At 39.1% G+C, this 27,979-nt stretch overlaps 4 protein-coding genes across 4 annotated transcripts; 2 read left to right on the forward strand and 2 right to left on the reverse strand.

Moving 5' to 3' along the window:
• Positions 1 to 3,978: 3,978 nt before the first annotated feature.
• Positions 3,979 to 5,686, reverse strand: LOC148347210 (uncharacterized). The gene is made up of 4 exons (XM_088324247.1): positions 5,656 to 5,686; positions 5,287 to 5,514; positions 4,928 to 5,117; positions 3,979 to 4,579 (listed from the first exon to the last, which is right to left on the reverse strand). Exons 1-4 carry the CDS (start codon positions 5,684 to 5,686, stop codon positions 4,174 to 4,176), a joined length of 855 nt encoding a protein of 284 aa, XP_088180373.1. The 3' UTR covers positions 3,979 to 4,173.
• Positions 5,687 to 7,645: 1,959 nt separating this feature from the next.
• On the forward strand, positions 7,646 to 15,167 carry birc5a (baculoviral IAP repeat containing 5a). Its single transcript, XM_088324091.1, has 4 exons — positions 7,646 to 7,828; positions 11,866 to 11,975; positions 12,047 to 12,164; positions 15,023 to 15,167. Exons 1-4 carry the CDS (start codon positions 7,718 to 7,720, stop codon positions 15,113 to 15,115), a joined length of 432 nt encoding a protein of 143 aa, XP_088180217.1. The 5' UTR covers positions 7,646 to 7,717; the 3' UTR covers positions 15,116 to 15,167.
• A 1,714-nt stretch (positions 15,168 to 16,881) lies between these two features.
• uqcrc2b (ubiquinol-cytochrome c reductase core protein 2b) lies at positions 16,882 to 24,556 on the reverse strand. Its single transcript, XM_088324368.1, has 14 exons — positions 24,405 to 24,556; positions 22,953 to 23,039; positions 22,605 to 22,754; positions 21,118 to 21,182; positions 20,984 to 21,040; positions 20,792 to 20,916; positions 20,633 to 20,730; positions 20,508 to 20,565; positions 20,348 to 20,443; positions 17,948 to 18,147; positions 17,803 to 17,883; positions 17,656 to 17,732; positions 17,440 to 17,593; positions 16,882 to 17,232 (listed from the first exon to the last, which is right to left on the reverse strand). Exons 1-14 carry the CDS (start codon positions 24,435 to 24,437, stop codon positions 17,149 to 17,151), a joined length of 1,365 nt encoding a protein of 454 aa, XP_088180494.1. The 5' UTR covers positions 24,438 to 24,556; the 3' UTR covers positions 16,882 to 17,148.
• A 204-nt stretch (positions 24,557 to 24,760) lies between these two features.
• Positions 24,761 to 25,858, forward strand: LOC148347213 (NHP2-like protein 1). The gene is made up of 3 exons (XM_088324373.1): positions 24,761 to 25,130; positions 25,258 to 25,378; positions 25,480 to 25,858. Exons 1-3 carry the CDS (start codon positions 24,960 to 24,962, stop codon positions 25,740 to 25,742), a joined length of 555 nt encoding a protein of 184 aa, XP_088180499.1. The 5' UTR covers positions 24,761 to 24,959; the 3' UTR covers positions 25,743 to 25,858.
• Positions 25,859 to 27,979: the final 2,121 nt, after the last annotated feature.

Genomic DNA, 27,979 nt, shown 5'->3' on the forward strand with positions numbered 1-27,979 from the left:
GAGATACTGTGTGTGAACTATGTGACTGTTGGACAGAAAACAACTACAAATCACTCCAGCTTAAATAATAGTTTACTTTCAGAAAAACAAACTCACATTGGGCCAAAATACATAATAGTAAATAAATAATGTGTCACAAATTTTAACAAAAATATACCAATACTTCCATGAAGCTGGAAAACACAAACTGGAACTGAAAAAAAATATTTTCCTTTTATAAAACAAAGGGAAACATTGCAGAGATGTCACTGTTCTGGAAATTTGTCCACGAGCTTCCCAAAAAGGACAGGAACCGCTCAGTTTTGGCCACAGTTTCTTCGAGCCTTTTCCTCACTCCGGCAGACTCCACTTTCAAAAAGTCAAGGAGTGTATCGTGCTTCCTTTTTTTTCTGGGTGATTTGGGGTTTGGCGCCGGATTAGAAGGTGCCAACGACGTGCCCGGTGGTGTGGATGGCGTGGTAGCTGTGATGGTGACCAGCTCTTCCACGGGACGTTCTACAGTGGCCTTTAGGTTGGGTGGAAAAAACAAGAATTACTTAATGCTGATGTATTGTACAAAAACAACTGTGTATAGGATGCTCAACAAGTTGATGTGAGACAGGAAATTATAGGATGTGTCCTGGATAATTATTTGATAGTGAATAGATACACAAAATTGACATGTTATTCTTATGGCTGTATGAGCCTTCTATTGGCCAGCATCACATATGCTTTAGAATTGTCTCCACATTTGGACAACATTTTGAGAAGGTAATTAGTTTACTTAATATGTGTTTACAGAGAAGGCAGTGGACTATGTGATAGTAGTTTGTTTCAACTGTATTTCCACGTGAAATTCGGAGACATTACTCATAATGCATGATGAAAACTAATGCATTCTGATCTCACATGAAAGAATCATATTGTAAATAAAACACGACACCCGAAATTGTGTGCAGTAAACAAGCGCTTAAGTCCAGAACGGTATTCTGACTATGCTCCTTTAGCGACTGGCCATGTACAGTAAATGTAAAAGCACGACTCGTTTAAGATAAAAACAGGGATGGGCTGAACCGTGATTTTCTGCACAGTTATCCTACTTTACAGTTTTTAGCGTGAAGATTTTTTTTTTGCCAGCTCCCTTGGTAGATTAGTGCACTTCGTAAAGTAGCGATTTTGCAATGTTCGTGTTTTAACGCGAAAATACGATTTTCTATTGCATTTACGTCTAACTAAGATATCTCAATACATTTTGTTGCAAATACATGCGTGGTTGTGGAAAACTACTTACATTTGTGCGGTTCCTTTTCGGGCATGTTTGTTGATATTGAGAATTCGTAAAGCCTTCTGGGTAGTCACTTCGCTGCCAAGTGAGGTCGAGAGCCCCCTCGGTCTTGAAGTGGTTACGACATGGTTTGAGGGCACTTCTGCCTCGGTCTTGAGAGTATCGGGACACACCCCATTTTCACGTGAACGCGCAAACCGAGTGACTAGGGCACATAGCGAGTGAAAGTGCGAAGAATGGGACTGTAGTCTCTTGTTAATCGCTTGCCGCGCACTGCTGAACGGTTGTAATCGCTCACTGTGATTGCCTTACTGATCCAAAATGGCCGACGACAGTACAATGGATTTCGTTCTACAGCTTGCTTTGAGCGAGTTGGCTGATATGAGCGACAGTTCGCATATTGACACAGTTAAGGTTATCCTAAACGCAGTGGAAGGGAGTGCATCTAACAGTCAAGAAGAGGCTTTGGGGACTGGCCGCATCACAAACTATGTGGAGGACATTGTCCCGACCTACAGTGACCCACTCTTTCGTGCTCACTTCAGGTTGTCAAGATCGTCGATTCAGGTAGATCTAACGTACACATGTAATAGTGCCTTTATTCGAAAGCTTCAAATAGCGATAGATAGATCTTTAATGGCCTGATTTGGGTTTCCATTGCGAGGATTTAATAGTTGCCTATAATGTTTTATGCTAAAGAAACAGCCTAAGGAATGATGTCAAGCATATAATTTCCCTTCAAAGGTATAAGCCTTTTGTATAGGGTCAAACAAATCATGTAAACATATTTCATTAATGTATTAATTCTTGAACAATCAAATTTGCACCCTTATCTCTTCAAAATATACACTTTGGGAAATGTGGACCACTGTTATTTTAAAAATGTATGGTGATTATTTACCCGTTGATAATTTATAATTTATCCATTTTTGTCAAGAATTGAGAGAGTGAAGTTTATTTTATTTGAGACACAATGTATTTCATATGTATTGTTCCAATGTTGTTTTTAATGCTGACATTTTGAACATTACAGAAGTTGTTAGAAGTTATTGGACCCTTCACTGAAGTCAGGACCATGTCACTGGAGAAGAGAACTTTGGCCTGTATATGGTATTTAAGTAATACAGAAGCATTCCGCAGTGTTGCCGACAGATTTGGCCTCAGTAAGGGATCCTTACACTACTATTTGATGAATTTTTCTAGAACAATTACAAAAAATGACATCTTGAAAACTTTTATCAAGTGGCCACGTCACACAAAGGAGGATTTGGAGCCCATAGCTACAAGAAATGCTGCACGGAATGGCTTTCCAGGAGCCATTGGATTTATTGATGGTACTTACATCCCCATACCTGGACCTAAGAGCTTTCGAGACTCCTATATTTGTAGGAAGGGTTATCCTGCCTTCCATCTCCAGTGTGTTTGCGACAGTAGTTTAAGTTTCCTGGATGTGTACTGTGCCTATCCAGGATCTGTGCATGATGCACGGGTATTCAGAAACAGCTACTTGGCAATGAAGTTGGAGCGTGATCCCTTACCTCCGGAATACCATCTATTGGGAGATTCTGCTTATGGCCTCTCAACATCTTTGATAGTGCCATATAGAGACAATGGTCACTTGACAAGTGAGGAAAAAACCTTCAATTTCAAACATAGCTCAACCCGTGTTGATATTGAAAGATGTTTTGCCCTTCTTAAGGGTAAATTTAGAAAACTGAAGTATCTCGACATGAGAAATGTTAGAGACATTCCACAAGTTGTCATCACATGTTGCGTACTACACAATTTCATCCTTAAGTATGAAAATGTTGAGCTGGACCAGGAAATTGAGGAATGTGCCCCAGAGGAAGAAATGCCAAGTGCATGTTGTGTTCAAAACAAACACCAAGACAAACATGCCCTTGATAAGAGAGATCACATCAAGTTTCTTTTAGCATGAATTTTCTTGGTGTCATGAACTGTCTGGATATCTTGTAATAAATATGAAGAGTAATAAGAATTTGTGGCATCATTTGTATTTGTAGAATTGTGCTAAAACAGTTTAACACCAGCGCTTGTCATCATATGTTCAAGAAATATTTCAAGAAATGGCCACATGATAGGTTGTACAACTACCCTTGAGGCTAATTTAGCAGTCTGTTAAATACGCTGCTGATTGAAAGCTGTTTTGATACCAACTACAACAAATGAGGATACATCATTTCTATTGTTGATATTTACTTCAGCACTCTAAGAGTTAAAATCATTAGATGAGTCTGACAGTTACATAGACACCGAAAGTAAAAGATCTTCTTTATTCAGTTATAAAATCCGGCTTGTATTGTTTATGGGCAACCTGACTCAAAGGGTGCGGGTCCGAATCCTGCATGGGACTCGTCCCTGGCAGTAAAAAATTATTACTCTTAATACTCTGTTGCATTTGTTCACTATCTAAATGGCATTATTTCAAAGACGTAGATCAAGTACTAAAACAAGTGTTCACATTGAAGGAATGGCCACTGGTGGAAGAAAGACAATAACTGGTTATGAATTATCAAATTCAAGGTTTAATAACATCAATAACAGAGAACTGAACATGTTATTACACTTATATTGTTATTCTTGTTTAACATTACTGAACATGGATTTGAATATTGAAATAAGATCTGATTCTCATTATTGTCGTAATGCATATTAAAGCCAACAAATTGAATGAAACTGAAATTCAGTTTAATCAATTCTACATCCTCGAGAAACGAAATTTAATATGAAAAACTATTAAAAAATTTACAAATTACTGAAACACTTATTGAGCTAAGTATTTACATAGAAGTATAGTTTGTATACCGTATTCAACCTAATAAACAACCCATATAAATTCCCGAAATTCAAAAGAAACCAATTGTGTTCAGTTAAGTAGATTGGGGTATTTATTTTCTATTAGATTTCTCTTTGATGGCCTCCAAAATTCCCTCCAGGGCAGTAACCTTTCTTCTATCGATGGCCATTCTGTCCTCGTGCTGATTTATTAAATCTTGTCGTAACTGTACAAGGATGTCATCATTTCCATTTCTCTTCCTCTTCCTCTGTGGGGTTTGATAAAGAACTGGTGTTGCCTGTGGTGTAGAAGGTGGTACATCAGGGAGAGCAGTAGGAGATGAAGCACTGTTTGGTAGAGGTGACAAGGATTCCTCTCTCTGTTGCTCCATACTGCCACAGGCAGCTATAGGTTCAACGGCAGGATCACCTCTTGAAACATCCTCCATTAGCTGAAAGTATTTCCAGGTGTTCCGGCCACTTCCAGTGCGTTTGTTGTTCTCTTTAATTTTCCTCTGTCTGCCAAAAAGAGAAAATATTTGAAAATTACAATGCTCAAATTCTTAAGTGAAAGGTCACATACTCATCCCTCTTGTCTTATTTCACACTTAATGCAGACTTTGAAATTTCTGTTCAAGTATAGCAAATACCTACAAATATGTTCTGGATGTTTGAGCTGATCTCTTTAAAACATTAATTAACTAATCTTGAATATTCCGGATACACTAAAGTGAATGAATGACTTCGGAAGATAGCTTTATAAATAAACAAAACGCAAATAAATATAAATTGTTTTATCAAGGGTGAAATCTTTACTAATCAAATTTTGTTTAGTTGATAGCAGATTATAGTTAGAAATTGTCATACCGATCCTTAAGATTTCTCCACTTCCGTTCACATTCTGTAAAACCGTATCTGTGTCCCCTCTTCTTTATTTCTTCAGCAAGCTTCTTCCATGCCTGCTTGTGTGTCTTGGTGCTACTGCTGAAAACAGGCTCCATTTCCCGCCTCAAATCCACCAACAACAGGACTGCCTCATGTTTCCAGAATGTACGCTCTGAAGAAAATTAAGTTAATTTTAGCACAGGCAAATGACACTTTGAATACAGTATCATTTGGTAACATTTGATGGAAGTTACAACCACAAAAAGAGATATGATGTGCAGTAAAGACAGGTTATTGTAATGACTGAATTCAGATTAACTGGATAGTTTAATAATACCAACCATTATCATCACCACCACTGTTAGCGATCTGGGAATCTGTTGAGACCGAGACAGACAAGGAGTCTGATGTCGAAGCTGACAAGGAGGCTGATGTCGAAGCTGATGAGGAGGCTGATGTCGAAGCTGATGAGGAGGCTGATGTCGAAGCTGACGAGGAGGCTGATGTCACAGCTGACGAGGAGGCTGATGTCGAGGCTGACAAGGAGGTTGATGTTGAGGTCGATGAAGCTGATAATTAATCATTTGCATATTACAGGATCTGTAGGGCTTGAGTAAATTTAGAAATGACCACTGGTTTTAACAGTACTATGGTTTAATATGGACAGTTTTGGCTTAGTTTCTATTCTAAATAAGAATCAAGCCACTTACCTTCAGGCAAAGCAGAAACAGCAATCTCCATGTTCAGAGACAGAATGACTTGCAGGGACTCCTGGATATCTAGACATTGAGAGAAGGATTACTAAAATAACTTTTCAAAACCTACTTATGTTAATATGAAGACATTAAAAGTTTAACATGGTTGTATCTTGATTAGTTTTTATTCAAAGTTAATCCAAAATGGGCACATATTTTACTGTTATTGGCATGGTCTTAACGGTTACATTGTCAAACTCAGTGATAAGGTGATGATTAAATACTAGTACCACTTAACCAAAATGTTACCAACGATAATATCTGATAAGTAGCATGCCCAATCAGGATTTACAGATTTACATTTTACATTTGAAATATTGAAGTACATAGAACTACACATCCATATAACCAATGAATCTACATATCCATGTATCAGTACTGAAAAGCATTAAGTTAGTGAAGTTCTGAAATCATGACAGTGTATAGGGAAAGGAAGTGTTGACAGTAGAAAGACAGAATGTAAGGAACCACAACCAAAAGTTCACCAGATACATCTATACTACAAAGCACAATAAGGATATATCTATGCACAAAATACATATATATATATATATATATATATATATATATATATATATACATTACCAGTCCCACCTGAAATAAGTATAATATACCTGTTTAGCAAGTTCTCACAACATTTTTCAAGAACAAAAAAAAGTAAGTAAGACAGTAATATTACGAGCCTGATTATTGCAGGAATGATAAATAAACAAGATCAATATCCATGATCTAATCCTATCTAGTTGAAAATTCATAACATTTTAGTTCACTTTGAACAATATTATCTCAGAACACAGACTAAAATGTATTATCTAATAAACCAGTGATTTTATCACTTTTCATGAGAATCGTTGCAGATAAAATTCCTTTTAAATGCATCGTCAAATATCCCTTCGATTGCACTTTGGCCAAACTTACAGTTTATAAAAGTTGTGTGTGTCAACAATATCAGAAAAATACCCAATTCATCTAACACAGTGAATGGAATCAAATATAGGTCTACTCACTTAAAACTCTCATTCCTGTCTCGTCAGTCGGGAATGAAGCCTGTAACGCAGCAAATATAATGCTGGCTGTGTTTTCATCTGAAATATATAATCATTATGAGATTCCTTAGTTTTTCCTCTTTACAAATAACAAATAGTTGACATAAAAAGATATCAGCTTGCTGATTTGCAACCCATATGGTAATTATAATCCTAGTTCCTAATAATCAGAAAAACGGGTAAATAAAAAAACATATACACACTGTCTACATTTAATGAAGACACAAATTTTGTGTGCGAGATGTCAATGTGTATCAGTGTTGAGTGTATCATTATGAATCAGTGTTTATTATGAGTGAAAATAGACTAAAAGGGGTCATACCTGTCTTGCATTGTTCACAAACATTACCAGGCAATGTAAGACGATATATTACATCGCCAACAGCACTCGTCAGGGTGAGATCCTCCATCTTCTGCACTGTCGACGCCATGTTGGAAATCAAAGTAAGCGGTCTTTCTCCCGTGATTACTCGGGCACGCGAGCGCTCAATAATCACTGGCCGTTCAGAAGCTAGCGATAGCTCGCGATAGCAATCACTCACTCCCCTGAACACGCCTCTGGTGCGAACGAGAGCCAGTGCAACAGCATGGCGGCAGGATGCGGGTCAATCATGGAGCCGACCTAAGTGGGGATAACAATGTGTACAAGAAATACAATTTTCTCGACCCATTTTTTTAAATGAAACTTAACAATGGTATAATATTTCGTGTATTTTTGCCTAGTTTTCAAATCAATGTTTTTTTTAACTAGATTATAGTTTTTTGTACAACTAGGAGGACCTAAATATCATACACTTTCCCTTTAAAATCATTTATTCTGCTTCCAAGCGACCACTAGTTGGCGACACTCCTTCTTCACTTCCGTGTTTTCCCTTTACCAAAGAAGAAAATTCTATCCAATCAAAACACACTATCGATTGACGGCGGAATTTTGAAAACATTCTTGAGCAAAGCATCACGATCGCAGGAAAATGGAGGGAATTTTTGTGGAAGAAGACCTTGAAATGTTCCTTTACGAAAACAGACTGAAGACGTTTAAAGGTTGGCCCTTCGACGAAGACTGCAATTGCACCCCAGAAAACGTGAGTCTTTGTTGTTAAGATCTTAGCCATCGCAACACGATTGACATCGTATATCGTTTAAAATTAAAACCAAGATAGGGTTTTTCAGTAACGTCTTTGCTATTAGAGTATATTGTTGATGCAAAGATGGCTTGTGAAGTCAAAAGGCAATTCCGATGTCTCGCCGCATGTTCTTTTCCGGGACCAGACCGAGTATTAGGACTTTGTAATCACATAGCTGGAGAGAAGCAATGCAGTTGAGGGGTTTTTAAGGGTTATTGTTCTATCTTTGTTATTCATTATCCATTATCCGTTATCTGTCAGTTAAAGTTTCCAAATAAATAGATACAAAACCAGTGTTTTGTGCTTAAATTCGACTCTCCTGCAAAATCTGACTCCCCTACGCGTAAACGAGCACCAAGATTCTCAGCACTGCGCTTATGACGACGTTTCTCGCGAGCATAGTCTTTATGTGTTTATGAATGCTTATTGATTGCCGTTATTGAAACAAACCAAACAAAGAACGATCGAAATATAGTGCACGAGTTTATCTATCTACATACCCTGGTCATATCCCTCGAGATGGGTGACCGACAACAAGACAAACACATACAAAAACAAAGAAAGGGAATAAGTAGCAAAAAACACACACAAAATTCTTTGGACCATGGCCAACCCAAATGCCCAAGCAAGTTAGGCACCAAAGCACCCTAAGTTGGCCGACAGCTTTCACGGGTATACCCCTGCTGCATCATACGGGTGCCCCGCCCATCCCTTAGAACCGTCTAAACATCCCACTACCTTTTACAACACCTCTCCACTTATTCCTATCACCAACAAGAGCTCCAGCTTCCACTATATTTAGACCACTTTCCTGCAGTGCACTCATAACACCATCCATCCAAGTCAATCACGGCCTTCCTCTTGGTCTCCTTCCATTTACTGCTGCTCTGTAGATCCTCTTCAACATTCGCTCCTCATCCATCCTCTCCATGTGTCCAAACCAACTGAGTACTCTCACCCACACGCTTGCTCAGTTCCACTACTACTCCATTTCTATCCTTCACAATTTAATTTCTCAATCTATCCAATCTTCTCGCTTCAAGTCTCTGCACTGTAAAACACAGTCTGCACAATCACACTCTCATACAGTCCCCTCTTAACATCTATACTCATACTCTTGTTGCTCATCATCTCCTCAGAGTACCCAAAACCTTGCTTCCTTGATTCACTCTGCAATACCTCGCACTCCATTCCACCAACTGGAGCCACATCGCCATGCCAACTCCATCACGTGAACACTTCATCACCTTACTCTTCCCAACATTCACACATAACTTACGCCTATCACATACTCTTCCAAACTCCATGACCAACTTTCTCAATGTTTCCTCAGAATCAGCCAAAAGCACTGTGTCATCTGCATGAGTTAATAAGACATGCAAATTTCACCAACACCGGAGGCGACCCAATGTAGCCAACGCCATAATATTTACGACTCGTTGTACACATGTAGGCTTTATTTGGTGTACTATAGTAGCTTTGTTGTCATGTATGTTTATTGTATTTCGTTGTTCAGTGATCGCTATAACCAGAGGACCATTGTGAATGAGGCACCTGCCAAAATCTGACTCCCCTCACTCCCGAGAGAAAAATCTGAAGCACTTCAAAATCACTCTGACGACATACTATACAGCAAGGCAACTATAGTACAACAAATGAAGCCTACTTGTGCATAAATAGTTGTGATGGTGGATATTATATAGTGTTTAGAGCTACATTGGGTCGCCTTCCGTGATGGTGAAACTTGCATGTCTTAATAAACTCATTGTATAGGGTACGATCGCTTTTATTGTTCTAATCACGCTAATCAATATTCATTAAAAAACACATTAAATATGCTACAGTCGTGACAAATGTTCTGTCACAAACGCAGCGCTCAGAAACATAGTTCACGCAAAGGGGGAGTCAGATTTTGCAGAGGAGTCTGATTCCTGTTTGATCAGGAGACAGTTCTCTCAGGCAAAAAGGGCATAGAAAATGATTGACCACAGGTTTTTATAGGAAAGGGGGTGCAAAATGGAACATGAAACTTCAACAGGCAAAGAAATGAACTCTCATCTTATTCAAAAGCCCTTTTTCAAAACAGGCAAAAGACCATTGCTGGGAAAGTATTGATATGAAAGGATACCACAAGTAAATACTTCAGTCAACAATGTGGATGATTATAAGTGCATTTATTACAACTAAATGAGTAATGTTACTATTGAAGCAATGCTATGATGATTGAATAAAAAAACTTACTATAGCTGGAAAACTCATATTATGGTGGGAACATACTCAGTGGCCTATTTTAAATAATCTAATATTCCCTCTCTCGGGCTCTTTAAAGAGCTCGAAATCTCGAAATAAAAAATGTGCATGCTCACTTTGTTTCAAGGAAAACTTTGTAACATTTTTATTTGTTTTGAGTAATTTTGGATGCAAACACATTTTTGTATCTTGATTTGAACAAACCTCGTATAGCCTGTCACTTTAAGGCAGTCATTTTCAAGCAATGCAGCGAGACTTTATCTAGTGAGCCATGGGAAATTTCATTTTTGGCCACATTTTCGGTCAAAAATTATTTCAAATGTCTGTTTTTTAAAAAATCATCATGTTGCCTATACTGATGGTACTTAAGGGTTCCTACAGATCATTGACTGTCCAATTAACCTGACATACATGTTTTTGGAATGTGGGAGTGCTCGGAGGAAACCCACGCAAGCATGAGGAGAACATGCAAACTCCACACGGGGAAGCTATGGTAGCTGAACCCTGAACTTCCGCAACGTAGGCTGGGTGCTAACCACCCATCCACCGCCACATGTGGACACATTAATAAGATCTATATTTGTTTGGACTAAAGAGGCTTGGTAAAAAGTTTTTTTCTTTTTCATGAATCATGATAAAAAATGCTGATGAATGTAGCAGAAAAGTTCTGTGGAACTAGTACTTATTTGCTAGTTTTGACTGAGGATCCATGATGTACTGTAAACATAATTTTATTTACTGTTTCCATGTCTTAAACTTTGGAGAGTGCTGTTTTTTCAGAGGGAACGTTTTCAATTCGACCAAAATATGATTAAAAAAATATATATATATTAAAAAAGCCTTTGTTTAAAACTCTATTTCAATTTTTTTTCCCAAATTGGTCTTAAATTTGATTTCAGAAGCCATTAAAAAAAGGCTTAAACAGTCTTGAACTTAACTTTCCTGAAGCTGTAGGAACCCTGGTACAGTATAACGTTTTCTTTTCATTTTTAGTCACCGTAGTGAAAGTCACAAAGGTTGTTTTTAGTTATTATTTAATTTGGGATTTTACAATATTTTTTAACTTGTTTTGTAATAAGTTTTACCATATTATCATAGTTTTTCTCAAAACTCAATGTAATTTATTCATACAGTCTTTCAACAGTCCTTTCCGTACACCAAATTGATAATGAGTCCAAACTATCCATCCATCCATTATCTGCACCGCTTATCCTCAGTAGGGTAGCGGGGGGGGGCGCGGGATCCCATCCCAGCCATCTTGGAGCAGTGAGCAGGGGACACCCTGAACAGGTTGCCGGCCAGTCGCATGTTTTTGAAATGTGGGAGGAAACCAAAGTGCCCGTAGGAAACCCACGCAAGCACGGGGAGAACATGCAAACTCCACACAGGATGTTCAATCTCATGACCTCAGAACTGTGCCGCACAAGCGCTAACCACTGCGACGCCGTGCTGCCCAAGTCCAAACTAAACAAAAATAAAAACAATACTGGACAATAAAGGAAAAAAAACAATCTCACAGACGTATAGAAGATTGCATATTCGTTTTTAATGATATATGTTGCTGCGAATGTACTATATTCTGATGCACTCACAACCTAGGCCAGTTTACAAGCACTACATTGTGAATATTACTGAACCCTCCTAACATTCTTTGAATCTTATTTTTATTTAGTCTTTTATTACGTTTATCCTGGAGTGCCACGCCCGATCTCATCGTAAACAATGTGGACACTTGTGTTGCACAGATGGCAAAGGCCGGCTTCATCCACACGCCTTCGGACAACAGTCCCGACGTGGCCATGTGCGTCTTCTGCCTCAAAGAGTTGGAAGGTTGGGAGCCTGAAGATGACCCAGCGTAAGATGAATACCTTTTTTTCTTTTTGGGATATTCGTCTCGACCTCTTCAGCAATGTGCATCATCCACAGGAAAGAGCACAAATCCCATTCGTCTTCCTGCCACTTTATGGCCCTAAATAAGAAGGTGGAAGATCTGACTGTGGAAGAGCTTTTCAAGCTGCAGATGGAAAGAAACATCTGCCAAGCTGTAAGTTGACATTGTTGCAGGACAAAATTGCCAGGGTATCTATGGGGGAGAAATCCTGCCATGTTTAGAAGAAAATCAGGGTTCGTATGTGCTGGAAATTCGTGAAAATGCTTAAATTTTCATCTTGAAAGTTCAAAAGTGCTTGAATTTTAGGTGCGCCGCTTGTAAATGCTTGATATTGTTGCCATGTTTCTTAGGGTAGGTGTTGGGTTATGGTCTAGGGTTTGGGCTTCAAGTTAGGGTTTTAAACCGAATTTGAGGTTCTGAAATGAAGTTGGGGTTAAAGTTAGAGTTTGAAACTAAGGTTAAGTCTTCTTTCCATTGATCGGCGCTGGATTTCGTCTTTTGATGGTATTGGAAAATTGGGCTAAAAGTCCTTAGAGTGCTTGAATTTGGCCATGAAAATCTGCACAAACCGATAAACGTATAAACGAAAAAATACATTCAAATATTTGCTAAATAAATGAACACAGAAATTACTCATTCCTTCATTATCTGCACCGCTTATCCTCAGTAGGCTCCCGGGGGGGCTGTGGGCAGGGGACACCCTGAACTGGTCAGTCGCAGGGCACAGAGAGACGGTCAATTCACTCATTCATACCTAGGGACAATTTGGACCAGCCAATTAACCTGACATGCATGTTTTTGGAATGTGGGAGGAAACCAGAGTGCCCAGAGGAAACCCAAGCAAGCACGGGGAGAACATGCAAACTCCACACAGGAAGGTTCAATCTCATGACCTCGGAACTGTGCTACTTGCGCTAACCACTGCGCTGCCGTGCTGCCCACAGTAATTAATCTCGTACTATTATGACATAAATGAAATGAAAACAAATGTCTGTATTTTCTCATGTAGTTTGTTGTGCACTTTGTCGTGTACTTTTTAATGTTGGGTTTTTTTAATTTCTTTTTGATATGTGTTGTGTAATTTGCCCTGTATTTTAGATTTTTTCTATCAAGCATTTTGTCGTATATTTCTTTGTAAACGTTGTCGTGTAGTTTTCGTGCAATTGTGCATTTTGGCATTTATTTATTTTGTTGTGTACTTTGTCGTGTTTTTTTAAAAATTATTTTGGCATTTATTTATTTTGGCGTGTAGTTTGTCCCAACGAAAGGTTTTTTAAATGAGTGGGTGTGTCAAACTGGCTAAACTTTCCACCGATTGGTTGATCCGTGAGCTGACTCGGTTATCACTATTCAACCAATAGGTCGTTTGAATAAGTCATGTTTATTTGTGACGCCCTTAATCACAAAGAGTCTCAAAGGGCTGCACAGACCAAAGATTATTCCAAACCACAGACACCATCCCCTGATCTAAAACCTACACGGGGGCAAGAAAAACTCAAAAACCTCAACATGAAGAAACCTTGAGAAGGGATCACACATGAGGAGTGTTCCCTCTAAGCTGCGCACGTGCACAATTGCGCACTGCTCGCACATTCTCAGCGCACAAGTAAATCTAGCCAGCGCACAAAAATGAGGGCTCAAATTACTAATTAGGTAGCGACTTAAGTCAAAGTTACAGTGCATGACCTTTTGTCCTAAATGCAGTATTTTGAAGTCGAGTCGAAGTTGAGTAAAGTTAGTACAGTTTGTCGAGAACCGGCTTCTTCGGCTCGGCTCACTAAAAGGAACCGGGTCTTTCGGGTCCTAAACGGCTCTTCGGGTTGTTTTTGCTTCTTTAATCCCAACATGACCAAATATTATGTAAAATTATGCACAAAATGACTTAAAGGAAGGGGGCATACAACAAAAAAGAAAAAATAATACCAAAATGAAAAAGTAGTGAAAAGCTGAGAAAAAAATAAACAAAGGGAAGAGAAAAAAAGAAAGAAAAGTTTAGAAAAAAAGCCAGAAAGAAAGAAATGTAGGAAAAAAGTAAATAGAGAACAAAAATAAAAAAGTAACGGCTCGGAAAAAAATAAACACAATGAGATTTTTTTAAAGGAATTTAAAAAAAAAAAAAGTAGGAAAAAAAACACGGAAAAAAGAAGAAAAAGTTTGTGTTGCATTTGAATAATTTCCAATTATATCAAGTAAATCTTGTTGCCAACATTGTACTTCCACTAAAAAATGTGATTAAGTACAGTTCTGTATCTTACAACCGACTAAATAAGCCCCCCAAAATGTTAATATCGTGCGACAAAATATGTCAGGAAATAAAAAGAAATGGATATCTTGTGAAAGAATTGTAAGAACAAACGACGTTTGTAGGCCGCACAACCTTTGCAATAGGTGCAATCGACATTTCGTTCTGTGTACATTGTTACACAGAATGACAATACAAGGAAATTATTATTATTATTATATTATTATTATAGTACATGAGTCAATTCATTCGAAAGAGAAAAATAATTTTGCATTGCCGGAAACTTGGCAAAATGTAACTTGATGTCAAGTTTTGGACATGTTTGATAATTATCTTGCCACACTTGGGATTATGGTTGCTCACTGTTGTTTCAAGCGTTGCTCACTGACTTTGTGTGAACGCTCAGACCCGTGGAAAATTACAGGGGTCATTGCACATGAGGTAATCCCCCCTTCCAAGATGACCAGGCTGCAATGGACGTTGCAATAACGAAGAATAAACAAATATTGTCAACACAAAATATAGGTTATTCATATGCTATAGAATAGAAGTGTGTTTTAAGCCTAGATTTTCGAACCTGCGTTTAGGGTTATTGTGAGAAAATACACAGAGAAATGACAATGCACAAATATATGAATAATTTGCCTATATGGCATATATTTAGGTATTTACGTGATTTATGTATTAAATTGTCCGTATTTCTTTTTTTGTACATTTATTTCTACAGGTTTGATTCTCTCTAATAATGTTATGTTGTTTTTGGTCCCAGGAAAAAATGTGCAACGAGGCCATTGCCAAGTTTCGAGACGCCGCCAGCGTGAAGAAAGAAGAAATTATCAAATCAGCCACAAGTGAACTATAGCCCTCTGTTTTCTGTTTATAATTATCTTAATAAATTGTTTTTATTACTTGCATCTTTTATTAAACCTCTGTTAAATATTGGGAGTTATATTCGAGATGAAATAAATCAGCGGCGGCTGTCCAATATCCACCAGATTGTGTAACAACCCCCCCCCCCATTATTTACAGTTTACCATACACTACATTTAGTACCATCCATTAAAATACAACATTTATAATGTAGTATTTGTAAATTTAAGATAAACGAGCCAAGTAATAAGTCATTTTGATTTGAATTTTCAGTATATGTAAAATTGTGTTTGAAATTTGAAAATTAAATCGTCGTTGCAACGCAGGAGTTGAGCGAGTATTTGGCTCCCCCGTGAATCATTTTAGATAAAAATCTCATTGAAGACATGGGGTGCGTCGTTTAACTTGTGCCTAAAACGTTGGAATTAGATTTTTTGTTTCTCTTATGTGTTAACAATGCCCAATAGTTTAACGAGCCTTTATATGTAGTCCACTCCACTTACTTGCTTTTGTATTTTACCCTCAGTGTCCTGGCTTCGCAAGTGCATTATGGAGGAAAGGAGCCAGGGGGTCTAATTCCACGCGCATGGTTGAGCTTTTATTTAATCTAAAATGAAAATGAGGGTAAAAAATTCCAAGTCTAAGAATTTTGCACACTTGCACCAGCAACAAGAGTTTTTGAATTTATCCCTGCCCTCATGTAGGTTTTAGATCAGGGGATGGTGTAATAAGTCTGGTTTGAAGTAATATGTGGTCTGTGCAGCCCTTTGAGACTCTTAAGGGCTTTACAAATAAACATGACTTGACAAAGGCTGTAATAATTTCAGCCAGAAGATGGCATCAGCAAGTCGTATATTTTGAAGTTAGACACCACCTTGCTAATTATATCATCATTACGCATGCGCCAAATGTGCCCTTAAGGCGTGATGTCACATGTGACGTTGCCATTGAAAACTGGAACACACAAAATATGCGTTTAATCTCAAAAACATGGAAAAATGTTTCATCAATAAATTTTTATAAGATACATCAACAATAATTCATTTATTTAAAAAAAAACAACATTATACACGTTATTTTTTCCTCTTAGGGCTAAAAAATTCGGCATGACAGTTTAGATTGCAGTTAATTCAGACTTCTTTTGAAATTGCAATGTCAAATAACGTAAAATCTTTTCGTGTCTCAAAATACGAGGAGGATCCTGTGCATAATTCAGGTACCGTTAGATTTTGTTTGGTACATTTTATAAACACACAAAAAAACAAAAATATATAGGTGTATATACACTTGTATGGAAATGTTTTTTTCTGTCCTAAATTATTTAGACGATTGAGCTTTTCCTTTTTTAAGTAAATGGGACGGACAGATACAAAATAAGGATTTCCTTACATTGTGAAACGTGAATTGTGCTTTTTTAAAAGTCTGTTTCGTGTTTAACAATTGATACATTTCTCTTAGACACTCAAGAGAAATGAAATGAAATGATCTGCATTTATATAGCGCTTTTCAAGTCAATGACTTCCCAAAGCGCTTTACATTGTGCTTCACATTTCCCAATAACGGCCGTGATCTGTGCAGCCATGTAAGGCGCTAACCTGCTTATTGGGGGTATTGGGGATTCAGTGTCTTACCCAAGGACACTCCGGCATGTAACACGGACAAGCTGGGATTCGAACTGGGATCCCTTAATCCTGAAACGATCGCTCTACCTCCTGAGCTACTGCCACCCCAGAGATGAACGAAATATCACCAACAACATTTCATTTTTAAATAATAACCTCATTTTTTATTGTCATCGTAGGGCAAGGAATTGTGCGACATCAACTCTGACAGACTGAATATATTCAATATCTTACATGAGCTATACATTATCATACCAGCAAATGAGCAAGAAATTATGTAGAGGATTACAAATCATAGATTTGAAAGACCATGTCGAGACCAGTAGCACAAACGGTTGCTTCCATTGACACAGGCGCATACAAACTTGTTTTTGCTGTGATAAAAGACAGGGAGGGGGAGGTTTTAGATTTCGTCGACGAATGGAGTCGTGATGAGGCTCCCGCTGGATGCCATGGTTTTCTTGCCGGAAACAAACTTTTTGGCGGCCTGAAAATTCAGGGGAAAGAAAAAAAACTGTAAAACCTTGCGTAGTGACGCACGTGTATAAATACTGTATGGATTTCCAATCTCATTTACTGTATTTTGCGGTATACAAGGCGCACTGGGTTATTAGGTGCGCCTTATAGTCCGGAAAATATGGTAAAATGTGCTTGAGCCACTAAAGTGAACAATAAAGCAAAAAGAGAATCCTACATTGGCCACATCTGTGAGAGAGACGTTATCGATGCTTTTGGCAAGCGCATCGGGGGACTGGTAGGAGGCGCTAGCGAGAGCCTGAGTGCCCATCGCCTCCATCAGACCTTCTGATGTCTCCGCAGACATCAAGAGGTGAGACTTCAAGGACAGCCTTGGAAAAACCAAAAAAATTGAGCTTATTTTGAAATCAAGTTCATTGAGTAGCTTTCTTACTTAGCCTGAGCGAGGTCAGCAGCCGTGACGCCGCCATCAGCGACAGCCTTCACCTCACCAACAGCGGCCCTGATGACCTGCGGAGCGAGTGCATGATTTATCATAATTTATGACCTGTTCAGGGAAATCGTGCAGGATAAGACTCACAGCGCCGGCAGATTTGGCCTGGGAAACGGTGTAGACCCCAAACAGACCCGAGTCCGAGTAGCCCACGTTGAAAGCGCTCGCCTGTCAAAACGAAAAGGATCCGTTCGAAACGCAATTCATATAAGGGTCCGTTTTGACGACCTACGTCGAAGAGGTCACTGGTGGCTTTGGCGACGGCCTGCGTGAGTTTGCAGGTAGCGTTGGAGCCCCTCTTGATGCGGGGCCCGGCCCCCAGCAGATGTTGCAGGACACTGAAGGCAACGGCCTCGCCGCCGCCGGCTGCCGCCGACTCGCTCACCACGGCTGAGTGGACCAGGCCGCTGGCGCTCAAAAGCCGGGCCTCACCTGGCCAGGGGACACAAACAACACAGTTGGACAATCGTCCTTTTCTAACAAAGCAATGGAGTTCTTAGAACAAAAAGTAGCATCCTACTCAACCCTGAAAGCTAACATCTTCCCCAGTCAGGGGTGTCAAATCCATTAAGCCACATGGTAGAAAAAAACATTCTTACAGGAGCCAGACTAGGAATTTAATGGCATTAAAAGTGTGTCTTAGCTAAAGGGCTTTTCAGAGGCCCACAGTTGAATCATGGTTCAGGATAAAGGATTTGATTATAAAACTGTTTCTCCCCTTTGATATTTTTTCCTTCAATAAAATTTCATCTCTTGTAATGTAATGCTTTTTTTTTACCTGGATATGGGAAATTTCACATCTATTTTTACAAAGACAATCAGGCGCAATTTTTTTGATTTTGTATTTTTCGTACTGACTTAATCAAGCGCGTCCATGACTTTTAAGTAAAACGACAACAGGATTGATTTCCAAATGTTCTCCAGTAAATAATGTTAGTCACTAAATACAGCTGTGGTGACATGTCATTGCTTGTCACTCATTTTTCTCTAGAGCTTGTCTCACGGGCCACATAAAATTAAAGTGGCAGGCTGCATTTAGCCCGCAGTCCATGAATTTGAGACATGTACCATAATCAATGTCAAATATTTTTTATAGGCATGTGAGTACAAAGTAATACACACGGATAAGAGCTAGCTGCGTCTTGTTGTCCCGTCGAAACTTGTTTTTAAGCTTCCTCCATTTACGAACAATCGATTCTCAATTCTCACGGTTTCTCACAGTTTCTCATTATCCATGTTGCACCGCGCAGCGTAGAAATCAACACACCATGTCAGACGAAACACGGAAATCATTCAATGAAGGGAAAGTTAGGACTTGGATTAAATTAATATTTTGAGGGAAGAAATCTGTTCAGTCTACAAGAGCACAATGACTTTCAAATTCCTAGATGCGCTACGGCGTTAGCATCCATGAGTACTTCCACAAACAATAGACACATTGTGTGTGACGTCACATGTCCTCTTTTGCGCATGCGGGACACTTGTGGCGTCCAAACAGCAGATGCTCAAAAGTCACATGAGATCGAACATAAGTTGCGTTTAGGTGGAAAGGTGAATGATCTCACCCAAAAAAAAAAAAAATCACCCACACATCACTTTCTGGCGGCAAAGCCCACACTTCATCCTTGCAGCCTCATCCCGTCCTCAGCTATAACCACTGCTGTACATCAAATAAAGGCCGCACTGAACAATTTTAAGAAAATCTGACATTTTTATGTCTTATGGTTGTTAAATACGGTATCCATATTTACTGTTTTATCAGGCCATCATTCTTTTAGACTTCCTCATGGTGACATAGGATGATGGATAGTTATCCTATATTAACTCATTTACTAGTACATTACTGTGGACTTAGTTCTATTTGGCCACTACCTGGTGTCACAGGACATGCAGGGTTGAATAATAAAGCTTGGGAAATTCTTTCTTCTAAATGACTTATTATGATCATATTAACATGCCTCAAACGGTCTCAATATAATGCCTGAAGAGCAAAATGAGGCAGTGTGTAAGTGCCACTTCACACAAATGTGTAATTCAAGTTTAAGTATTTGTTGTCTTTGTTAATCTGGAGTGAACAATGCCCACCGAATAGCCCACTAGATTGCCTTTCTTTTCAATTGCTGTTTCCACCCACATTTGAGTATCGATTCTTCTAAGATGAAAATTTGCATTGTTGCCTTCCAAGCCAAAACTAGCCTGTTCTTCTACACCAGGGGTCTCCGACTCAGATTACTAATGGGCCACTGGAGCTAGGGTATGGGTAAGATGAGGCCAAATTTGATATTCAACACAAAAAAAAAACATTACACTGTTCTACACAAAATTTAAAAATGAAAAAAACCTTGACTATTAATATGAAAATAGACCAACGAATCAGTCATAAACGAACTCATAATTGATGTGGGCGGCACTCTCAAACTATCATCTTTGCGCTGACGCTTACCATTCTCTTTAGCACTAAAGCGAGCAATCTTTTTCAACAATTAATCTATGTTACACAAGTCTCAGTTCAGAAGTTTTTAATGAACAGAGTTTTCTTTAACTTTTATTGTAGTAATTATGTTGTAATCATTGGCGATAGCTCTGACACACACACACAAAAAATGACAAATAGGAAGATCATGTCACGTACCTCCACGATAGCGTGCCTGAGCAGCCGATGTTCCCGAACCGCTGCGGATGTTGAGGAACTGCTCACCTACTTGCCTCAGAACTGTATGATCCACGCCTGGAGAGAAAAAAAAGCATTTAGGAGCTTATTTGTTGAAATGTCAAAAAGGTAAACTGCTTACCAAGTCCAACTAGGGCCATTCTGGCACTTGTGAAGTGATCCTGGACAAACTGGTGCAGCTGAAAGAAAATTAAATACATGAGAGCAGCAATCAAAGTTTTCTGAAACCAAAAAAGTGCTACTTACATGTTCAGACTTCACATTTCCCACCATGTAGTCAGGACAGTAGAGAGAATTACTCAGCGCGTTCTTGTAGGCGGCTTCATGGAGACTTTCAATCAGAGCTGGGATGAAAAAAAAAGATTGAAATATGTGGAGAATTTGCAAAAACGTGGCCATGCTCACTTGTTTGAGGATTCTCCTCAGCCCGTTCCTTTTCGACCTGCACCTTTGCCGTGAGGTCGGCCACCTCCCACGGTCGGAACTCTTGCGCCGTGGTCACGTTGATCAGGTACTCCATTACGGTGTCGCTAAACAGCGAGGACAAAAAAATGAAGTTGTTGCAGTTTGGGTTTGGGCGCTTTGGCAAATGCTTACATGTCATCTCGCAGGCAGTCCACAGTGTATATCATATTTTCCCTGGACGAAGACACGCTATAGAGGTACAAAAATGAAATTTGTTATTTTCCCCTTTAAAAACAACTCAGACATTCTCTTAATATGGTACTGACCTCAGTTTACCTCCTACAGTTTCGATACCGCGGCATATCTTGAAAGCCGAAGCTCCTTTGGTAGTCTAGCAAAGCATGAAGAAAAATACCGATATTTGGTTCAGCTGGGGAATCAGGCATTAGTACAGTAGACCCCAAGTTACAAGAGGTTGGGATTGCATAGTGAAATTTCAGCATAGGAGATAGAAACCTATGCTAAATTAGCCAATACCTTCTGAATCGCTGGTATCCCAGATAAAAACATCAGAATAAAAAAAACCTATAATCAGTTAACATATAAATAATAAATGTACATATGATTAAAAAGTTTTATAAATATACTTTAAGGAAAAGTGAAATTTGATTTGCCTACTATGTGACACGACTTGAGCTGGTACAGTGGAGTTAGCATGTGGATCCAGAGGAAGGAAAGGAGATGGCAACGCCCCATTAAAAAAAAATGAAACCAATTTCCAAACTTTCACTTGCGAGAATTGTCATGCAGTCATAAAAGAAATCCTTGTTTTGAATCGCCTTATTACTAGTAATAATCATGAACATCGATAGGTTGTGGCCATGAAACTTAGCATGGGTAGCATTGTTTGCCTTCTTTTTATTTTTTCTTTGTTGGAAGATTCGTTTCCATGGTTGTCATGTTTTGGGAACCATAACAAACCAATCTAGTAAAAAAAATACAGTAATGTATCGCACTAACTTAAAAAATCTTTATCAAGCACACAAGATTCTGTACTAAACAGAGATAAAAAGGCATTGTGGGAGAGGGCGTTTAGCCAATAGCATATCAGCAAAGCAGACATAACTAAGTTTGAACTATAAGTTTTTGGGCCAAAATAATTTCTGGTTGATGTGGTATATTGGGGAAAATGCCACAAAGAAGGGTCGAAAAAACATCTTTTAACACACCGTCGTCAGGAAGGGACACCGTATCCCAGAGTTCTACTAGAACAGGATTCCCCTAGGATTTCCATTCAAATTTAGGAATTTTTGAGGCATTGTGAAACACCCAATAAAATTTAAGACCAATGTTGCACCTATTCTGGCATACAGAGACAGGCGCAGAGTTGTGACGAACTTCGGCGCATCCTGGCCACAGCAGCATGCAACTTTAAAGCCCCGCTCTGTGACAAAAGAGCAGGGAAGGTATTGCGTACCCGGCGGCTGAGGTTTAGTTTGCAAGGACGGCCAGACCACGGCGACTTGCGAGCTGCCGTCGTCGAAGGTACAGGAAAAAGTAAGAGATTTTCGGACCAACACATTGCATTTATCGGTCAGGGATCGATAACGTTGGAGAAAATGAGAAGTAATTTAATGACGGAACGTTCCATACTTTTGTTAGTTTACAGGGAAAAATTAAAACATTTGAGAGTTCAATTTAAGCCTTGTAGACAAAATTTAAGACCCTTTTAAAGCCTTAATCTGCGGTTATCAAATGTAAGACCTTGGGGGAACCCTGTATAAATCAATTATTTAACAGTGACACATCATACCAAGTGGGCGGCCAATCGGAGGACGTGGGTCACGCCTTGGTTTTCCAGGCCTTCATAGCGACAGCCGCCCTTAACAAACACCCCGATCTTAGAAGCCGGTGAGTAGTTTTCCAAGGAAGCGATCACCAGGCCGCTGGGAAGACGGGTCACCTGATGAGCGGGATTAATACAAAGATTAGATCGAAATGAAACGGCCTTAAAGATGCGTCAGGCCTAGAATCATAATTAAATCAATGCAACCTGTGAGAAATAGCACCAAACTGTGAGGTCATACGTGAAGCCCCTGCAAAGAACGTGCAGGCCCTGGTGCTCAAGACAGAAAAAAATTCACCATTAACAATCACTGACCTGCACATCTTGTGGCTGAAATTTCACATGATCTGCGGCCCAAGTGGTCTCCGACTTACGGGCCGCCTGTGCCGCGTAGAGCCTAGTCTAGAAAACAAGAATCTGAGTGTAAGTGTAACGTATGTAATAATAACTTTTGTTTTATTGAAATTCCTGCTGAAATATGTTGTATAGTAAGTGTCCTGCAATGATGAGTCCAACAGTGCCACCTGCTGGTATGGGGTAAGGTTTGGTGTGGCTTTTGACATGTGACCGGAAGGCCGGGTTTGTTGGCAGTCTAACAGCGAGCTGTCAATGGTAAGACACGATTTCTTGGTGCTCCGAAAAAAAGTTAATTTTAAACATTAAAACCACAGCTGACAAATCTCTCAACATGCACAGTAATGTGATCGATGGTGTCAAGCTGTTTGGATTTATTTTCGTTTTATTTCTGTCGCCTTTTATGTTCGTTTTGCCGGACGTTGCATATTGTGCTAAAATGTTAATTCCCCTTATAGAGATCAAAGCCAGCAGAGAAGCTTACCAAGTGTTGTGACTCATTCATTTGCAGGTAAGTTGTACCCATTTTTATACTCATTGTTATTATTTCTATTTACTCATATATATAAAAAGGATGATGTTGGTTAAAAATCAGACTAAAGAAAAATATGTTTCACGTTAAAAAAAAACACTATACGATCTCTTGTTAAAATGGATGTAAAAATGTATTGTGATGGTTGATATTCTAAAATGTATTTTAGGTAAACTGAAAAGAAAGCCCTTTGATAGGTTATTGGGCAGTCGACAAAGAGCTGCCAACGAGATCAAAGCCAGTAGAGAAGCTTACCAAGTGTTGTGACTTATTAATTTGCAGCAACTATAATAAAAACCTCATCATCCAGTCCAGCGTGAATGTGGATCTTTGGTGGGACAGGTACACCGCGGTTACATAAGGAATTGATCTTAAACAACATACAGTGAACAAATAAAGGTTCTGAATAAACGTTATTTGTATTAAATAGACCTACTCTACGGTCAAATGATAATTGTAGGCATTAATGTGAACTGACTCTTTAGCCAATCAGAATACAGAACATAATGCACGATGCAAACCAGTGAGGTAGCAAAACCGTGAAAAATCAATCTTGTCTAAGCGAGGGTATGCTATACCAGCTTACACTTGTCACTAGAATCGACTTCAGAAGCGTTTTAGAACTCTAGGAAACATGTACACAGCATATGGGAGGTGGGATTCGACCAAAAACTTTGTACATGTAAAATAAGCGCATTGTATATGACACATTAGACATTTTTAATGATATTGTAACAAGCAGTTTGACTGCGACTGATTTGACGTCACATATATCCATATGCTAGACGGGAATATGTCAGTAAACGAAGGACATGTGAAAAAAAAACGTTCTTCTTTTTAATTCAATTTTTCGTCACAGTTTTGGGTGACGAATTGCTCACCGATAATTGCGAAAGTCCTCGAATCCCCTTCATTTCTTCAGGACAGGACGACGACGGAGCAAGATGGCGGCGTCAAAGTGCCCTCCCGAGCGCAGTTTTTCTTCGTGGTATAGGTGAAGCGAGCTACTGCCACCTGCTGGTTGGGAGCTTGGCTCGGGCTTCATTATTTTCATACGCCATTAAAATAACACGGAAAATAATAATACAGGGAAATAATATCGAAACAGTTGATTAAGTACGCTGAAGTTGTGTTTTATTGCAGTTCATATTTTCTCACAAAACGAAGCAGTTATTTTACAGATAAGTAGCACCTCAAGCCACCAACGAGTGATCGCTCATTGCCCTGATAATAGCATTGCGCATGCGCACAATGTAAACATCGATTAAAAATTTGAATGGGTAAGGCAGTGTAGTTATTTTTATTTGCTAGTTTATCATATCAGGAAGCCTAGTGGTTCATTTACATATCTATAAGTAAAGGAGACACAAAAATATTAAATTTGAACCACCGGAGAAGAAGGGTGATTTCCGGTCGCCTTCTCAACAGAACAGCGCATGCGCCCCATTTCGCACGTGAAGCAAACGAACAGCGAGACTCGTGCGTTCCGCCACAGTGAAGAAAAGAAACCTTTTAATTTCAATTTGGTGTTCTTTTATCATCAACTTAAAGGGAAACTCCTCCGTGAAGCATTTCGCCGAGAGGGACGAAAATACCGAAATACAATGGTGAGTATTACCAAATGAGTGATTAGCATAGAGATGCTAATGCTAATCGTATTTTCCAGTACTGGGATAATATTCTTGATTTAAGATAATTTTTGTCGATTACTAATTTCATTTGTTTTGTGTACAGTCTGAAGCCCCTGTGAACCCAAAGGCCTACCCTTTGGCCGACGCCGTGCTCTCTAAAACCATTCTGGATTTGGTGCAGCAAGCTTCCAACTATAAGCAGCTGAGAAAGGGGGCTAATGAAGGTAAAGGATCTCTTTGTTGAACGATTCTGGTATGTTCTTTGAAAAGAAATCTTGAATTTGCATGCACTACCTTTACTCATGCCAATCATTCCCATGTCCAGCCACCAAGACCCTGAACAGAGGCATTGCGGAATTCATTGTGATGGCAGCTGATGCTGAACCACTGGAAATCATCCTCCACCTCCCATTGCTGTGCGAAGACAAGAACGTCCCGTACGTTTTTGTCCGTTCCAAGCAGGCCCTAGGTCGCGCCTGTGGGGTGTCGAGGCCTGTCATCGCCACCTCAGTCACCATCAAAGAAGGGTCCCAGCTCAAGCCCCAGATCCAGACGGTCCAGATGGCTATTGAGAGACTCCTTGTGTAAAATGGAAACTCCAGTTAAATATAATCAAGGGAAGGAGCGTGACACGTTTTTTCGTTTGACCCCTGTGTTTGTCATGTGATTGCCTGATTTATAATAAACTTAAAAAAAAAAAAAAAATTGTTCGGTTCTCAACTTTCAGATGATTTCCAGCTAAAAATGACGTATTTGAAATGTATGATTGGGATTGTAGTCTATAGATCTTTCAGTGTAAGGTTTACATAGATATGTAATTATAATGGTCATTGATAACAATGTAATGAGCAGATGTTGTACTTCAGGATCAAAAAACTTAATGTATAAGGGTAGGAATTATTTACGGTTGTAAAATTAGTGCAAAAACGAGCATAAATACGAGTAAAGAGCTATTAACAGTTTGCATATTAAAATACAGACATTGAGTCGTTCTATCCATAACTTAGATAGATAGATAGATAGATACTTTGTTCATCCCCGAAGGGAAATTCACATTTCCAGCAGCATCCCTGAGCTGAGAACAATCAAAAATAACACGGGAGCTGCTGGAGTGGCTGCCATTCGTGACGGCGCCGGAAGAAAAGATTCAATTTGAATCATGTACAAACAAACAAAATATTCATGTTTCAATAAGTGGAGTGTTAATAAAATGGGGGGAAAATAATTTCTGATACTGATATAACCAGGTAAAACTAATTTTAAGTAACCTGTCCAAATGAATGTTGTGCCATCTCACCTTTCCCACTCTCTCCTCTCACCTTTCCCACTCTCTCTCCTGCAGTTGACTTGCTGCTGCTCGCTCCTGAAACTAATACTTACCTCTTTGTGTATTGTGCAGTCCCTTCTCAAGTTTCTTCATGATAGATAGGTAGATATGTTCCAAAATATTCCACACACCAGGGAACTCCATAAATTTCGTCTCAAAGTCGACCTATCTGGCATTTTTGTTATCAATTCAGATTATTATTTCAAATCATTTTGATAGTAGCGTTATTTTTTTAAAGTATGCAACATCCATCCATTCATGCATTATCTTCACCGCTTATCCTCAGTAGGGTCGCGGGGGTGCTGGAGCCCATCCCAGCTATCTTTGGGCAGTGGGCATTCTTGACATAATAGTATTTGAAGAGATGCGCAATTATATAGTTCATGTATTTTTGCTTAGTATTCAAATCAATATTTATTGTTTACTGTATGAAGTTTTCTTTACCACTAGGAGGCAGTAAATAATACAAAATTCCCCTTTAATGAAATGTTAGACAACTGCACCCAGAGCAAACTGTATTAAAAGAAAATGCAAAAAAAAAATAAAGAGTAATAATTAACATTTTTTATAAAAAAAAAAAAAAAAAAAAAAATGTTTACTTTTCAGAAGCAGCTATCTTTACGGACATTGTGGATTTCAGAAGTGGGCAGGGGACACCCTGAACTGGTCGCCAGCCAGTCGCAGGGCACACAGAGACAGACAACTCACTCGCTCATTCACACCAAGAGACAATTTAGACCGTCCAATTAACCTGACATGCATGTTTTATGAATGTGGGAGGAAACCGGAATGCCCGGGGGAAACCCATGCAAGCACAGGGAGAACATGCAAACTCAACACAGGAGGTTCAATCTCATGACCTCAGAACTGTGCCGCACACGCATTAACCACTGCGCCGCCGAGCTGCCCAGGTTCAACACAATTCAAACATGTTTATCTGCACACATCTAAAATTATATTTAACATGTAGTGTTGTATGTGCACACACATGATGAAATTATTTGACATAATTGGTGGGATGCATGCGACATACGAGATCACCAGAAAATAAAGTTCTGTACCTCCACGGCAATACTAAAGTCCACCATGGACACTGGAATTTTTCAAATTACTCTGCAGAAAAATAAATTTCCCGATTTTGCAAAGGTGCTTATAATCCTTAAATGCTTGAATTTTAATGTTTTCAAAAATATGTCCTTTAGTTTGAAGCGCTAAATTTGAAATCGTTACCATGTTTCTCTAGTCTGCTTAAAAATGACACACTGCTCTCTGGTGGCTTACTTTTCCATTGCATTTGTTCTTCCCTCGTTATTCACAGCATTGTCCTATGAAGCATTATCGCCTCCTACGGGTAGAACCCAAGAGGACAGGTACATACTTGACTCATTATGGCAATTAAGGTAGCCTTTTCTAGAGGTAAATTGTAACGAGAAGATTTAACTGCAACATATTCCCGTCATTTTTATCCAACACCTCCATGGGAGAGTTTTCTGTCAAA

This window comes from Urocampus carinirostris, chromosome 19 (assembly GCF_059441175.1).
Source record: "Urocampus carinirostris isolate Australia breed hairy pipefish chromosome 19, RoL_Ucar_1.0, whole genome shotgun sequence".
Classification (NCBI taxonomy): domain Eukaryota; kingdom Metazoa; phylum Chordata; class Actinopteri; order Syngnathiformes; family Syngnathidae; genus Urocampus; species Urocampus carinirostris.

Excerpts from the sequence above, each read along its gene's own strand:
- LOC148347210 (XM_088324247.1), bottom strand. The coding sequence starts at position 5,686 with ATGGAGATTGCTGTTTCTGCTTTGCCTGAAG. Across the intron at positions 5,515-5,655 it reads TGTTTCTGCTTTGCCTGAAG|CTTCATCGACCTCAACATCA; the intron begins GTAAGTGGCTTG and ends ATTAATTATCAG. Across the intron at positions 5,118-5,286 it reads CAGTGGTGGTGATGATAATG|AGCGTACATTCTGGAAACAT; the intron begins GTTGGTATTATT and ends AATTTTCTTCAG.
- birc5a (XM_088324091.1), top strand. The coding sequence starts at position 7,718 with ATGGAGGGAATTTTTGTGGAAGAAGACCTTGAAATGTTCCTTTACGAA. Across the intron at positions 11,976-12,046 it reads GAGCCTGAAGATGACCCAGC|GAAAGAGCACAAATCCCATT; the intron begins GTAAGATGAATA and ends CATCATCCACAG. Across the intron at positions 12,165-15,022 it reads AAAGAAACATCTGCCAAGCT|GAAAAAATGTGCAACGAGGC; the intron begins GTAAGTTGACAT and ends TTTTGGTCCCAG.
- uqcrc2b (XM_088324368.1), bottom strand. The coding sequence starts at position 24,437 with ATGAAGGGGATTCGAGGACTTTCGCAATTATCG. Across the intron at positions 20,566-20,632 it reads GAAATGTGAAGTCTGAACAT|CTGCACCAGTTTGTCCAGGA; the intron begins GTAAGTAGCACT and ends ATTTTCTTTCAG. Across the intron at positions 18,148-20,347 it reads TCAGGCACGCTATCGTGGAG|GTGAGGCCCGGCTTTTGAGC; the intron begins GTACGTGACATG and ends TCCCCTGGCCAG.
- LOC148347213 (XM_088324373.1), top strand. The coding sequence starts at position 24,960 with ATGCGCCCCATTTCGCACGTGAAGCAAACGAACAGCGAGACTCGTGCG. Across the intron at positions 25,131-25,257 it reads GAAAATACCGAAATACAATG|TCTGAAGCCCCTGTGAACCC; the intron begins GTGAGTATTACC and ends TTTTGTGTACAG. Across the intron at positions 25,379-25,479 it reads GAGAAAGGGGGCTAATGAAG|CCACCAAGACCCTGAACAGA; the intron begins GTAAAGGATCTC and ends TCCCATGTCCAG.